Source organism: Trichoderma asperellum, chromosome 4 (genome assembly GCF_020647865.1).
Source record: "Trichoderma asperellum chromosome 4, complete sequence".
Taxonomy (NCBI): domain Eukaryota; kingdom Fungi; phylum Ascomycota; class Sordariomycetes; order Hypocreales; family Hypocreaceae; genus Trichoderma; species Trichoderma asperellum.
The window spans coordinates 2,940,276-2,954,454 of NC_089418.1; the positions used below are offsets into that span (position 1 = coordinate 2,940,276).

Below are 14,179 nucleotides of genomic sequence, written 5' to 3' on the forward strand. Positions count from 1 at the left end.
CCATGGCAAATCAATTAATTCTATACTCTAAAAATCAAGTTCTCAAACAGCGAGAGGCATATAGGAAAGGAAAACAGGAATCGTGAGACTAGCTATCTCTCTCCGTCGACCGTTGAACGCGGTCCATTGTGGGAAACAATTAATTTTTGTGTGTATCCTATTTCAAGAGCAGCTTGTGCCTTGCAGTACACCAATAATATGCCCGCGCCCCTTGTCTTTGAAATCTCTTTTTCTGCGTGGATGCTCTATTGTAAAAAAAAAAAAAAGAAGAAGAAAAGAAAAAAAGAAAAAAAAAAAAAAAATAGATAAATAAAACCTGCCGACAACGCCTGAGCCGAATTCAAAGGCATCCTACCCTAAATGGTTAGCAGTTTCTGTATGTTAAAAAAAAGGCCGTGATGTAGGCATTGCAGTCGCATAGACGACCGTCATCAGCCAGAGAAGCAAGCAGCTTCCATCATCACCGCCTTCTTCCTCTCCGTTTCTCTTTCGCTCTTGGACCATCTCCTTCTGTTCCGAGCTGTTTGCTGTGTATGGTCTGCTTCCATGGCTGGTGATGGTGTGGGTTGTTGCAGGGACACGTCTAGAGGCCAGGAGAGGGGATATAAATGTACAAGGAGAAATAAAAGGGGCGATTTCTTTGCAAAGAAAAATTGACAAAGAGTGCCCTGGCTCATGTTCGGTTCATCGAAGACCGATTTAAGGCTTCTTGGAGCTCCGGCCTGTTTTGGAGAACCTCAATTGCCTTTGTATACGTGAACCATTCGCGCTCGCGCTTGTCCTTCTCCGGCCAGTCGTCCAGCTGCTCTACAACGGTGCCCTGGTAGAAGTAGTAGCGGGAGCGGTCCTTGGACGTCTTTGGCGGTCGTTTCTCCTCGAAATTGCCCAAGTCGTAGTCAATGCTGAGCGTGATGCCAGCCTCTTCCCAGGCCTCCCGCACGGCAGACTCCTGGCACGACTCATCCGACTCCCATCCTCCCTTGGGCAGGACCCAGCCCTTGCGCCGGGTAGACTGAATTAGGATGACGTAGTTGCGGTCTGCGCTGAGTGGCACGACGCCGGCGACAAGTCGTTCTCCTTGCGAGTTGTACCCTGCAGGAGGGAGATGGGTCAGTGGGATCCCGAGCTTCGGGCGTCGGCGGAGGCGAGGCAGGCAGCAAGCAAGCAGGCAAGCAGAAAGCAAGACAAAGCAGCGACTGGCAAGGCAAGGAACGACAAGAGTGCGCACAGGACAACCAAGATGAGATGGGGGGGGGGAGAAGAGGGAGCAGAGCAGAAGAACTCAGTGTGAATAAGGGGCTGCGAGGTGGGCAAAGGGGGACAGCGTCTTGGGAGTATCAAAGTGCAATCCGCGCTGAAGATGGAACTTACGTTGTTTGCTCCGCCCGGTCCGCGACTGCATTGGCAAATTGTTGGAACCCTCGACGCTAGACGCCGAGCCCGACATATTGGCAGCTGTCGTCGCCAGTGTTCTCTCTGGTTGTCTGTGAAAGCTGAGAAAGGCCTTGCGATGATTGGCCGGCCCGCGCGTATCGGCCGCGGGAGGGAAAAAAATTAGAGGGAGAAAGAGAGCGAAGTTGCCGGAAACAGGAGACTTTCACCGGCAGGTCGAGAGCGTCGTCTGGCGGAGAGGCGGGGGTAAAAATCACAATGACATGCGCTGCATTGTCATCTAAAGAAGGCAGAAAAGAAAAGGGAAATGTGTTGTTTATTCTCGTCTTTTTCCCCCGGGTTGAGGAGATAGTGAATAATGACCAAGACCAAGAGTCGTGGGGGTTGGACGACGGATGCAGGTCTAGGCGGTGCCTGGCTTTTTTTTTTTTTTTTTTCCTGCTGCACGGGTTCGCGGAACGAGATGGCGTTCTAGACAGGGTCCGGAAGCGATGTGTATGTAACTCGGCGCCGAGTCGGGGAACCGCAAGCTGGACACGGATGGGACGAGAGCATAAGCAGGATTAGCCGCAGTGGCAATGGGCCGCGCAAATATTGGACGCAGCGCACCGTAGCCGTTGAGCTACAGCATGTACCTGGAGTACCCGGGGTCCAAGCTATTGGTTGACTTCAAGTTGCTGGTGCTGGTACCTGGAGCGCAGGGAGCGGAACCCACGCAAGGGCTTTTGCAAGGTTGGGGCCAAACGCGGAGACGGGGCCAAGAGAGTTTAGCTTGTCGCGCACCGGCGGCACTGGAGCTTCTGCTGTATGCAGTGTGCTGCACTTGGACCGTACGTGTTGCTTTGTCACCAGGCTGTACACACCCAGTGCCTTGGTAGTGCTACCAGGTAGGAGGCACTGGCGGTATCAAAGGGACACAAGAGTCTCTGTACCGAGACATGTTCCAGGCTGCTAACCTACCCGAGACAACAGGCTTCAGCCGTGCTGGCCGAACTCTCAACCGGCCGTCCTGGTGGTGGTCGTGCTAATAAATAGCACTAGGGGCTCGAAGCCGGAGACGCCCGCATGAACTAAGACTCAGGCGACTGGCGGCGCTGAGGTGGCACGGGATAATGTCGGTTTTGATGCTGGGAAAGGAGCAGCAGTATGTTTCTGCGTGATTGGCTGTAAGATACACGACCAGAAATTAGTGTTAAAATACTACAACACATAACTAAGAAGACTTTAATAATTTTTATTACCCTTCTTCCGTTTGCCTCTCCACAGTGGTCGGTTTGGATAGGGGCCTGAGTTGTTAGTAATGGAGTTGACCAAACGGGATGCTCGTGGACTGAATTCTGCAATTAGGATTAGCCTCACAGCTTTACCGAAGCTGGATCAGACAACTCTATTTACTTTGATCGAAAAACTAAGAAGCTACATATAGAGTCCGTTTACCTTTGCTTAGAAGGTTATTCACAAATACGATGATCTACCAATGACGACTAATCTTCTGACTCCAGCATATACGCTTCATCTTTAAAGCTGCCTCGTAATCTGGAGGTGCACATTGAGAGTTTGATAGGAGAGCACTGCATGCCTCAACCCCCCTGCTTTCCCGTGCAGGCGAGCTGCACCCGATCCCTAGCTGCCGCTCCTTCAATGACGGCGGCTAGGACTTTGGTATTCTGTACTATAACGTACGGATCCTACCAGAGAAAAGATCACTGCGGAGATGGGCGGCGGATGATATAAAATAAAATAAATGATTGAGGCTGTGAATCCATGGTTTATGCGTCAAGACAGGTGACCAAGTTTACAGGCAGCAGCTTGCAAAGTATGACTACATGATATGTAGGCAATGGAGGACTGGTAATCTGTACCTCATGGACATGTCTCTTCGAGATTTGCCCTTTAGGCACCACCAGCTAAGCTGATCTAGATGAGCATCGGCAGTGGTGACGTACTTGGAAGCAACTGCCTACATGTACCTAGTATACACGTTTTGCTGGAATTTTGCCCAGTCTAGAAGCTTTCCATCCAATCACCAAGAATAGATACGCCGTCTCATGATTTGGCCCCATGGAGAAAGGGTCGCATGAGACGTCCCGCTGCTGATAGATATCTATTACTAGGCAAAAGCTGCGCGCGTGCATAATATCTGTGCCATGTCGATAGTATTACCTACTATACAGGTAGATAGTAGTCGTAGGTACATGTAGGAGCTGAGAAATACGGTGAGGAAATCCGTTGGAATTGTGTCTCCCTCCCTTGCAGCCAGAGAAAAAGGATCCAACGAGAGGCAAGAGATTTGCCACGCCTCTTAGGCTTTTGGGGTGAGGCAGTTTTAGTTTCCGGATGCTACCTTATAGGGAGTTTATTATGCATATCAAGAGAGCGCCTTGCTGAATGCGAGGACGGCTTTGACGGCATAAGAGATGCCAGGGAATGTCGAGGGACGCAGCTGAGTTGTCACTTGTCTCCATCTGTCCGCATGCATGTGCCTATTACAGGGATGTAGTGCTGCTGCTAGCACGAATGTCCGTCCTTCAGGATCCAAGCAAGGAGGGCAAGCAAAGCAAGAAAAAAAAAAGCCAATCAATCTAGTGCTATTGCACTTGTATCCGGCTTGCAGTTATACCTGCAGCAACGAGGAGTCCACTTCTTGGTCAAGACGGCACATCAATTCTTCTTAGTGGCGTCGATAGCTAATGGACTAGGCGGACCGCTGTAGCTGGCGCCATCCCGGTGGCCTCAGCGCCTCGACCCCTCACCCAGTCTCCCCAGCTCGCCCCGCCATGGCAGCTGGACTTGTCGACCTCATCACGGCCGGCTCTCGAGCTGCTCCTGGAGAACCTCTTTTCTTACAGTCCTCTGCGTAGGCGCGCCTGCAGCGTCTCAGCCGTCTCCCCGTCTCTCGATCATGAGCTGCTCTGGCCGTCGGCAGTGAAGAGACCTGGTTCAACACCTGGCCGGACCCCAATCCAGCCAAACAAGCAGCCGTATCCACGCTCGTGTGCTTGAACCCGCTGCGGCGACCAGGCTATCTCTCGTGTGCCGCCTTGTTGCTGCTCCCGCCTCTACTGGCATCAAGGCAGTTTAGATCGCAGACAGACGCCCCACAAAGTTAAATAGCTGCTTGCGACAGCAGCGCGTCATCCGTTGTAGCCGATGCGCAGCTGCTGAGATCAGTCCCAGAGCAGAGCTTCGCCGGCCGCGACGCTTGTCGTTCATTTCCACTCTGTTCTGTGTTATACTTTACCATATCAGCCTGCTTATCAGCCTGCCAGCCTGCCTTGAGAGAGCTACCTATACATCACATCATATACATACCAGTCTATCAATTGCTCGCTCGCTCCCTCTCCTACGGCCGCTACATCTCACGCACCAACTTGCCTCTTCAGGACGACCCGAGGTGCCAAGCGCAGCCATGGAGGAAAACGGTGGTGGGCACACCCCTGAAGACGCCTCCGTCGCCGACGAGCTTATTTCTCCAATTGGTGAGTCAGAAGCTGTTGGTCTCCTTCTCTCTTGTGTGCCCTTGTGCCCGGACACGTGCTGCGTCCAGTGCCTGTCGTTGGCTCGGAGCATTTCCAGTCGCTTTTGGCAAAGACTCTTCCTTGATGCGAACCCCTGTCAGCCTCTTTTTTTTCGCACTACCGCCTGTGTGACCTCGTCCAGAGGCATCATAGCTGTCTTAATCACACGCTTTTATGCCAATCGCTCCGGTTGCCGTTAGTTGGTCTGGCCGCTGCGACCTGAGTGTTTGGCTCCCAATTGTGTGATTCCTTGATATCTCCCTTCCATCTTCTACTGTCACCCCACCGTCTCATCCTTCGCTCACCACTCATGTATCCCACCTCAAAGCCACATGCTGCTTCTCATTTCTCGCCGCAGATCAACACGTATGCCGCTCTAATGAGACTGTTGTTTGAAACTGGTTACTTTGTGTATATTGGCATTTAGCTTCTGTTCCATTTGTTGAAACAGCATCTTGGATTCTCTCTTGCATTTCCATCTTCTTCGTTAGCATTGCACTCTAGCTATATTTTACGCTTCAAACATTGCTTGTCAATTTTTATGCGAAACATTTTCCGTTTGCAGACCGGTTGATGTTTTCTATCTGTACTAACCAGCTTCACAGGATATACAAATTCCTCAAAATGCGGGTACTGTGGCACCTCTGGACAGAGTGAGTTTCTCATCATCCCTGAATTATACTATTATGAGGCATATCACGGGCGATCTGGACTTTTGCGCCCTGTTGTCTTGAGCTTCCTATAGCTGCTATACTCTCTAGGTGAACCTGATCATTGATTTGCTCGCAAAAGCTAACCTCTTTCTTTGCATACGTAGGTTTTTCGTATTATGCGAATACTGCTTCTCTTAGCCCTGAATTGTATCTCACTCTACTCGATCGCTGCTGGAGACGATCAGGAAAACTATTGTACCGTCCAAATCAGCGCGTTTCTTGTTGCCCTCATTACACTATTCGCTTAGATTCAGATCAGTTTTATCCAACAAGAGGTCAGCGCCAGACCATTAACCGTTTCAATAAACATGTACTTGGCGACAATTACATTAAGCAAGCTGCTCGTCTCTATCCAAGGTCGCGCCAAGAGACGAAGAAGCGTGACAATGAGTTTTCGTTAACAGAGCGCATTCATGAGGCTGAGATTGGTCAAATCAAGACACCGCCTGAGCCAGCTCACAGGTGGACTGTAACGCTCGAAGAAGACAATTTTACTGAGGAAAAGTATCTAGTCTATGAAAATTACCAGCGAGTTGTCCACGGAGATGAGCCATATGAGAGGTCGCCAGAGTCTTTCCGACGATTCCTCTGCGGCTCTCCTTTGCAACGTCGGACCATGGTTGGGCCTGATGGACGGAAGCGCCGCTTGGGTTCCTACCATCAGTGCTATCGCCTGGACGGCGTTCTAGTCGCCATAGGAGTGCTTGACTTATTGCCACAGTGTGTCAGCTCTGTTTATTTTCTTTACCACGAAAGCGTTCACAAATTTGCCCCTGGGAAGTTGGGGGCTCTTTATGAAATAGCTCTCGCGATTGAAGATGGTTACCGGTGGTGGTACCCTGGATTTTACATCCACAGCTGTCCCAAAATGAGATACAAAATAGACTACGGGCCACAGTATATCCTCGACCCGGATACCCTGGAATGGCGGTTTTTGGATAAGAGCATTTTGAATATTCTTGCTAGGGATACTTACACTAGCCTATCTGCAGCACTGGTTGAAGACGTTCCTCCAGAGTCTGACTTGCATGCTACAGACGCTATGAACATGGATGATTCTGCTGGACACGAGCAAAACTCTGTATCTTCAGGCGAGAACTCGGAGGATTCCGATACGGAAGAAGAGAGTGGCATGAGCTATAAATCTCTCTTCCAATCCGGAATGCCAGGTATCCCCTCCGTTGCGGACATGGAAAAATTCGATCTAGATCACATTGTTCTGAGGATTTTTCCCACAGGCCCGCTGTTTGAAACGTCAGACTTGGTCGGTTGGAGGCATGGTAACATGGCAGAGCCGTCAAACGTAAAGCATAGTATTGCGCAATTGATAGCTGCCCTGGGTCCTGATTTGATGGATCGCATATGTTTGGACCTGGTGCGTCGACGAGGCTAATTTTCCTTGGAGACTTTTTTTTTTCCCACGCTGTCTTTATAAGCTCTATGTTTATCATAAGCGTGTTTTACACCCCAAGTTGGTTACCCTGCAAGGAGATATATAGGATATTCTGGACTCCAAAGCGTACTCTTATTCAAATGAATAAGAATTATTTTCTATCAATAATAGATTATGATTCTTACAACTTGATTTCAGTCTGTGCAATACTAGTAGCAGGTCTCACATAGTCCTACTTGTGTATACTTAATAAATGGCGTTTCGGCTATAACTATGCAGATACAAAGCCACGCCAAAGAATGCAAATCAAATAAAGGTACGAGTCTCATTATAGAAAGCAGCTGTACTAAGATGAGCATCAACATAAATGGCTAGGAAACGTAAGCTAGCAGTCATAAGTCTATTGTTTGCATCAAGCTACGCTGCAGTGGCACATCCACCAAGCTTAAATTCTCACATATAATAATATTGCAGCCATTTTATTCGTCAAGGAACAGTACAGCCTGCTTTGAAAACTTCTCGGCGTACTGGTAGTGAAAAGCATGACCGCTGTTTGGGTAAACATGTAGCGTAGCATTGGGTAGCTTCTGCTGAATGTTGAATGAGTTGAGAGTCGGAATCATGAAGTCGTTCTAAAAAAGGTTTTCCCAATTAGTATCATTGCAAAAAAAAATTCATGTAATAGATAATGCCCCAGTTTTAGAATCGCATTCACTCACCGAGCCATTGGCAATCAAAACAGGAATATCAATCTGCTCCAGTCTGTCGTAAGAGCCCTCCAAGCCACGGCTAGTTTCTGGGTTGGACCATTTGTCCAGGGCGTCTACTTGCGCTTTCATTCCTGCTCCGCCATCCTTAAACCCTTGAGATAGCCATTCGGTGGGGACTTCTCCGCTCGTGGACTCGTTTCGTTCGTGGATGCGAGCCCACCACTCCTCGGCTGCCTTTTCGCCCACAGCGTTATGGGGGAAGAAGAGCACCTTCAAGTTGGATAGCTCGGCATCTGGCGCGCCCGCATGGGGGGTATAGTCGTTTGGGGACTTCTCAATACCAGGGCCAGCACTTGCTCCGGTTCCAACAAGGATGAGCTTTCGGATCTTGAGCTTTTTTGGATCAGCGTTTAGCGTCATCATCTCGGCCACAAATCCGCCAAGGGAGAAGCCAAAGAGGTCAACTTCCTTGACGTCGATCAAAGATAGGAATTCGAGCATGTCATCTGCCCACTCTCGGAAATTGTTGGCGACAATGCCAGTGCTCTGTCCGACTCCGACGTAGTCGACAAGGATAACTGGCCGGGAAGCTGCAATGTTATTTATGAGGAGGGGATCCCACTTGTCCATGGTGCCGCGGAAATGGATAAGAAAGAGCAGTGGAACACCACTGGGAGCTCCAAATCGGCGATATGCTATTTTCCCATCTCGATAGGGAACATAGCTTGTTTTGGCAGTTTGATGAGTTGCCATTTTTGAAGAGGTAAATTAAGTATGTTTGTAAAAGGGAAGGTTGATTCTAATGTAGGATTTTCATAGGGAGTAGATTTGCTTCTAGGGGGAAAGCCATAGCTTTTATAGTTGTCCCAGCAGGCTATGACTTGCTTGAAGAAGTTTGATTTACTTGGCACATCTTTAGAATTGTTTCCGATTATGACTATTACAGCTCTGGGTGATTAGTCGAGCTCAATCAAGGCAATTACATCATGTGAACAGCCTAAATGAATACGAGAGGCCAGTTATCTCAGAATGTCACAGCTAAGTCGTAATGCAAAACAACCTCGACTTACAAGTGGGAAGGATATACCTTGTAGCAACTCGGTATTTCAAAGCAATGATAGGGAGAATATTTCCGCCCATTTCATCCAGAAATACCGCAATTACCGCAGGAGGCCACACAGGGTGTTTCCCCCTTCAGCTTAGCAAGTTGTCAGGGTATTCCTACTTTGTGTATTACTCGTCAACACTAGCCTGAGTGGGACAATGCCAGTAACATTATCAGCGATACGATTAACACAAATGTTTAATTTATGGAAAGTTTCTCGAATGCAATTTTAACTGGCGGTGCTTAGGCCTAATATTGTCTGCATCTGTGGTGTTTCGAGCTGAGTTGCAATGATATATCATAGCTAAATCAATCGAGCTGTCAATGATTAAAGTACATCTAAAACTCTGACTAAGCACTAAAAATATGACTTCAACATACATAACAATTATAAGAAGAAGGTTAGGCTGGTTCTTAAGATAGAGATAAATCGGAAACTAATCTTTGCAGGAAGAGTATCGTGCTCTCGGGTTACAAAAGGGCAGCGGCTGATTATTAATCTATGCTGAGCACAGTCCATGATCAGTAATTCAATACAGCAACGCAGTTATTTGGTTTAGCGTGACAACTCAAGCAATACAGTTAGCTGTTTTACGTGATAGGCATTACTCGGACGCTGAGGCAGGGCTGACTTTGCGTCTCATGCGGAAAATGACGAAAGGAGGTAAGTGCATGACCACTGCCACCACGGTTCAGAGTGTGGCCTCGAAAAAACAGGTTCATAGAGTACGCATATATGGGCAAATAAACCAAATATGCACTGAGATGTTGATAAAATTGTAGATAGTGTAAAAGAATAGCGTGGCATGGAGGTTGAGACACGTATATTTGATGGGTCGATAACTGGCTGTTGCAATATTGTATCAAATCAAGATTCAACGTAGGTTTCATATACCAGTTTATGAGCTTTTTTTTTTTCCAAGTTTCCATTGAACTAGGCATGAAATTACTAGCTCTTCGCAGCTACGGGGCTGATCTAAGGTTCACTGCCTTCGAAAGTCGGCTTATGTATACACATATAGCCATATGCTCTCATAGCATCGATTAGATTATGAGGCTAAGCCAGCAGTTGGTTACATCTGCAAGTATTAGCCCAGTTGCGCATGGCAATAAGTAATCAATGCAGCATACGAGCAAGGAAAATTTAACATGCTGACACGATGGAATTAGAATACATTAGATCCAGGCGAGAAGTACTACTAGTAGAGGTAAGGCTGAAGAACATTTGTCTCAAAGACGGACCCACCCCCGCATCATATCGTATCTTATCGCTCACCTAGGTGAGCTACCCGCTCCAACTTTTTTGTTCGCGTCCAAAAACCTTTCAGTCAAGCATCCGATACCCAGCCCTGCAAATTCCGCGCCACGGCCGCATCAATCCCCCCACCGCACCTTGATTTCGACATCTCCATGGAAGCGCGGTGAACAATGGCCAACCAGCAAACGCTCCTGTCCCCCGCCGAGCTCGCATACCTCCACAGTTCCCTCTCCCTCAGCCCGCCCATCCGCCCCGACGGCAGAACAGCCAAGCAGTTCCGGCCTCTGACCGCCGAGACGGGGATCCTGCCCGGCACAAATGGCAGCGCGCGAGTCTGCTTAGCCGACGGCACAGAAGCCATTGTGGGCGTCAAGGCTGAAATCGAGAAGACGGTCGACCCGTTGGGCGGAGAGCATTATCAGGAGTATGTCAAGAGTGCGAGCGGCGCTGGAGGCGGCGATGCGGAAGAGGACAAGCGAGGGGCGCGAGGGGAGTGGCTGGAGATGACGGTGGAGATTCCGGGCCTGAGAGACGACGACGCGGGAACGGTGTTTTTGGCGGAGCTGCTGAGAGAGGCGCTTCTTGCTGATGGAGAGTTTGCGAAGAAGCTGTGGATTAACAGACGATTTCACTGGAGATTGTATCTTGATGTGAGTTTTTGCGAAGCCTGACCATCTTTTGTTTTGAAGAAGCGGAAAATGGTTTTAAAAAATACCTATATATATATATATATACTAATCTTGCTCGCAGATCATCCTGATATCACCGCCGCTGTCATACCCCCTGCCCCTCCTGTCCCTCACAACACATCTCGCCCTCCTCTCAACAAGACTACCACGCCTCAAGTCAGAAGGCGACGAAGACCCCATGTTCGACGACGACTGGGAAGCCTCGCCGTTCCTGTATCCCCGCCAGGGCGCAGCCGCGGGCTCAAGGCCGCCCATTACGCTGCTGGTCGTTGCCGTCGGAGACAGCATCCTGTTCGACCCGTCTAAAGAGGAGCTTGCCGTTGCGGATTCTGCACTGGCGGTGTCGCTATGCGAAGTTAGGACGCAGAAAGGGGATGAGAGCATGGAGGTGGATTCTGGGCGCGAGCTGCGGCTGGTGTCGATGCGGACTGTCGATCCTCCGTCGAGGCTGACACCGCCTGGAGTGCCTAGTACGGGCAATTTCGCGGCCAGCGGGACGTTTGATCCGTCATCACAGAAGAAGCAGCAGCAGCAGCAGCAGAGGGTGGAGGAGTACCCTCAAGAGGGTGTTTGGAAGGCACCGCTGGGCGGAACCAGATTTGCTGTTTTAGACAGCATCATACGGGCTGTCTTGGAAAAGGGAGGTGTTGCGGATGAAGTCTTGGATGGCTTGGAAGGAGTAGACTTGTCATAGAAGAATGCTTTTTTACGGTTCTTGGTTGGGATATATTTGTTCATATAATGGTACATCATATTTGGTCTCACCATTGTGAGAGAGAATGCCTAATGCCTAATGTGATGGGGCAAAATCTTAAAAGTTACAATAGCAAAGGGGGGAACAGGCATATATATCTGGCTTTGCCTGCCAATCAATCAATGCACATAGAATGATCTTGAGGGGTGATGATCAATCAAAAAATGCCCAGCCACTTCTTCTTCTGCTCAGCTGGGGCTTCAGCCTCGGGCTTTGGCGGCAGTTCACGTCCCATGGCCGCAGCCTCGAGTTCCGCCTCCGACTTGGCCTCGTCCTTGCCAAAAACCATGGCAACGGGATCCATGGGCTCGATGCCATGCATCTTCATAAAGTACCTCCGCTTGGCAACGTCGTCGATGTGTCGGTTCCGGTGCTCGGCAGCCTTGAGAGCCTTGTCCTTCTCGTGCATGAGGATGACGTTCTTCCACTGGGAGAAGAAGTAAGTGGGCTGCTGCCACAGGTCAGATATCGGCGGCACGAGATCCTTGAAGGGGGAGTTGTAGGCGTAGTTCATGAAGAAGGTGTACACTCCCATGGCCAGCAGCGCGCCCTACGCGGTCAAAAAACGTCAGTCAACAACACTCACGGCAACAGTCCACGCGAGCCCTACCATGGTGATAAAGGTATGCAGCAGTCGGCTGTGCCAGAACCAATGTGTCCACGTTCCCTGGGGCGCCATAAGCCCCGGGTAACTCTTCTTGTTTTGGGCAGCAACCTCCTCCTCGGTCAGCGGCGGGCCGTAGTGCTTCGGCATCGAGTTTCGCTTGAGCCGGGATCCATGAGAGGGAGGATTGAACTTGGCCGGCTTCTCCAGCACAATGGGCTTGTCGGTCGATATGAAGCGGATGTGGATGTTCTGCGAGAGGGGGATCCTGATGCCACGCCAGAGCGGCCCCTGCAACGGCAGCAGGAAGCGCGGGATGACTGCTCTCGTCACCATTGCGATGGACTGCCGATGATGCAGAAGAGAGGAAGATCTGTTGTAGTGATATCTTGCTCAAAAAAGGCTATGAAGGAAAAAAAAAAAACAACAACAAAAACAGCCGCCAAAAAGCTTTGGCACTTTTTTTTTTCGGGCAGCCCTGCTATGAAGCTGCTCTGAAGTTCCCACCAAAAAAAAATAGCGGGATGTCAGGCCAAAAAAAAATGGAGACGTCGCCAAACCCCACCCCAGAACAGAAAATCGACAAGAAGCTTTAGCCGACTTTTCTCCGGCAAAGGCGCGGATGGAAGGAAAATCCGGTGGAGCCGGGACGAGAACGAGTGTCGGAGAGGCTGTGGCGCTCACGAGTTCTGCGCCCTGGTGGCCCGACTTTACCCGGGAACAATCGCCCGACGAGTAAGCCTGACTGTGTAATTGCTGGAGCGTGATTGGCGGAACACGCGCCACATCTGTGGCTGATCACCGCCAGTTTCTGCGCTCTGCAGCCAGTCATGGTGTCATAAACTTTTTTTTTTCCTTGAAATTCTTAGTCCTCCTTCTTTTTTTTCTTCTTATACTTCTCACTTCTCCTTTTCTTCCACTTCAAGAAAAAATTTTGTTTCCAAAGTAGCCAACCGGTTTTAGGTTCTTCTTTGGATTAAACTCTTTACTCTTCTTTATTTCCTAACGACTCCTTTGTCTTTTCACATACCCATACTTCAAAATGGCTGGTGGTAAGTTTGCCGCGCACTCGCAATCCAGTTGCCGAGACCTGTCCGAAGGAGAACGGCGAGAAGCCATTGAGCCGGGCCACGACGGTCGACGACCAGGACGATTGGTTTTTTGGACTGGCCGAAGCATGACAACACTTGGAAGATATTCTCTTTTGTGTTTGAGGCGTCGTGTCGAGCAGTAAAGCTGCCTGGCGCAGTGCGTCATTTTCACTTGCCACCTCGCCGGTGGTGATGCCCACCTCGATGCTTCACTCCAAGTCCAAATATACCTCGTCCTTTCAGACGTCGACTCTGCGCCATGCCGCCGATTGGAATCTTCCGCCTTCTTCTTCGCTGTCTCTGTCCGCCACAGGGAACACCCCCGTTGCTAAATCATTCTTCTCTACAGGTGACGCTAAGAAGGGTGCCAACCTCTTCAAGACCCGTTGTGCTCAGTGCCACACCGTCGAGAAGGACGGTGGCCACAAGATCGGCCCCAACCTGCACGGCCTCTTCGGCCGCAAGTCCGGTACCACCCCTGGCTACAGCTTCACCGACGCCAACAAGAACAAGGGCGTCACCTGGGATGACAAGACCCTGTTCGACTACATTGAGAACCCCAAGAAGTACATCCCCGGCACCAAGATGGCCTTTGGTGGCCTGAAGAAGGAGAAGGATCGTAATGACCTCAACGCGTAAGTCCACTCTGAAACTACTGTCAACTATTGTATTGTATAAACAACCAATGTGCTAATGCCTTGCGCAGCTACCTCAAGGAGGCTACCGCTTAAGCGATGTATGAACCCAAAAAAGAAAGTATTGTAATGACAGAGATATCAATAGACGGGGTGCGGCGATTGTACTATAGACAAATTAGAATAGTCGAAGCATCATCACTGTGCTTGTACCAATAATATCCAACTCCGCTTTAAAGGCGAACCAGACACTTTTGGCCATCGTTTTCTTACGAGACGTCCTTGGATTTTGAGCAATGTGCTGTGAGCGGTGGAGG

At 49.7% G+C, this 14,179-nt stretch overlaps 6 protein-coding genes across 6 annotated transcripts; 3 read left to right on the plus strand and 3 right to left on the minus strand.

The window, feature by feature from the left end:
- Positions 1-673: 673 nt before the first annotated feature.
- On the minus strand, positions 674-1,447 carry TrAFT101_007375 (uncharacterized protein; the record flags this gene model as incomplete). The annotated part of the gene is made up of 2 exons (XM_024908810.2): positions 674-1,092; positions 1,372-1,447. 2 exons carry the CDS (start codon positions 1,445-1,447, stop codon positions 674-676), a joined length of 495 nt encoding a protein of 164 aa, XP_024756429.1.
- A 2,510-nt stretch (positions 1,448-3,957) lies between these two features.
- TrAFT101_007376 (uncharacterized protein) lies at positions 3,958-7,236 on the plus strand. The gene is made up of 3 exons (XM_066128026.1): positions 3,958-4,871; positions 5,516-5,563; positions 5,728-7,236. The coding sequence occupies exons 1-3, from the start codon at positions 4,802-4,804 to the stop codon at positions 7,014-7,016; spliced, it is 1,407 nt and encodes a 468-aa protein (XP_065984140.1). The 5' UTR covers positions 3,958-4,801; the 3' UTR covers positions 7,017-7,236.
- A 259-nt stretch (positions 7,237-7,495) lies between these two features.
- TrAFT101_007377 (uncharacterized protein) lies at positions 7,496-8,479 on the minus strand (the record flags this gene model as incomplete). The annotated part of the gene is made up of 2 exons (XM_066128027.1): positions 7,496-7,648; positions 7,736-8,479. 2 exons carry the CDS (start codon positions 8,477-8,479, stop codon positions 7,496-7,498), a joined length of 897 nt encoding a protein of 298 aa, XP_065984141.1.
- A 1,676-nt stretch (positions 8,480-10,155) lies between these two features.
- Positions 10,156-11,778, plus strand: TrAFT101_007378 (uncharacterized protein). Its single transcript, XM_024907018.2, has 2 exons — positions 10,156-10,739; positions 10,840-11,778. Exons 1-2 carry the CDS (start codon positions 10,260-10,262, stop codon positions 11,470-11,472), a joined length of 1,113 nt encoding a protein of 370 aa, XP_024756426.1. The 5' UTR covers positions 10,156-10,259; the 3' UTR covers positions 11,473-11,778.
- Positions 11,492-12,651, minus strand: TrAFT101_007379 (uncharacterized protein). Its single transcript, XM_024901099.2, has 2 exons — positions 12,143-12,651; positions 11,492-12,082 (listed from the first exon to the last, which is right to left on the minus strand). The coding sequence occupies exons 1-2, from the start codon at positions 12,470-12,472 to the stop codon at positions 11,690-11,692; spliced, it is 723 nt and encodes a 240-aa protein (XP_024756425.1). The 5' UTR covers positions 12,473-12,651; the 3' UTR covers positions 11,492-11,689.
- Positions 12,652-13,007: 356 nt separating this feature from the next.
- CYC1 (iso-1-cytochrome c) lies at positions 13,008-14,111 on the plus strand. The gene is made up of 3 exons (XM_024908809.2): positions 13,008-13,188; positions 13,577-13,862; positions 13,934-14,111. Exons 1-3 carry the CDS (start codon positions 13,179-13,181, stop codon positions 13,956-13,958), a joined length of 321 nt encoding a protein of 106 aa, XP_024756424.1. The 5' UTR covers positions 13,008-13,178; the 3' UTR covers positions 13,959-14,111.
- The last annotated feature ends 68 nt before the right edge of the window (positions 14,112-14,179 follow it).

Bases quoted from the DNA above. Each gene is read 5' to 3' on its own strand.
- TrAFT101_007376 (XM_066128026.1), top strand. From the start codon at position 4,802: ATGGAGGAAAACGGTGGTGGGCACACCCCTGAAGACGCCTCCGTCGCC. The intron at 4,872-5,515 runs GTGAGTCAGAAG...CCAGCTTCACAG, and splicing joins CGAGCTTATTTCTCCAATTG to GATATACAAATTCCTCAAAA. The intron at 5,564-5,727 runs GTGAGTTTCTCA...TTGCATACGTAG, and splicing joins CTGTGGCACCTCTGGACAGA to GTTTTTCGTATTATGCGAAT.
- TrAFT101_007378 (XM_024907018.2), top strand. From the start codon at position 10,260: ATGGCCAACCAGCAAACGCTCCTGTCCCCCGCCGAGCTCGCATACCTC. The intron at 10,740-10,839 runs GTGAGTTTTTGC...TCTTGCTCGCAG, and splicing joins ACTGGAGATTGTATCTTGAT to ATCATCCTGATATCACCGCC.
- CYC1 (XM_024908809.2), top strand. The intron at 13,863-13,933 runs GTAAGTCCACTC...TGCCTTGCGCAG, and splicing joins GATCGTAATGACCTCAACGC to CTACCTCAAGGAGGCTACCG.
- TrAFT101_007379 (XM_024901099.2), bottom strand. From the start codon at position 12,472: ATGGTGACGAGAGCAGTCATCCCGCGCTTCCTGCTGCCGTTGCAGGGG. The intron at 12,083-12,142 runs GTAGGGCTCGCG...TTGACCGCGTAG, and splicing joins TGCATACCTTTATCACCATG to GGCGCGCTGCTGGCCATGGG.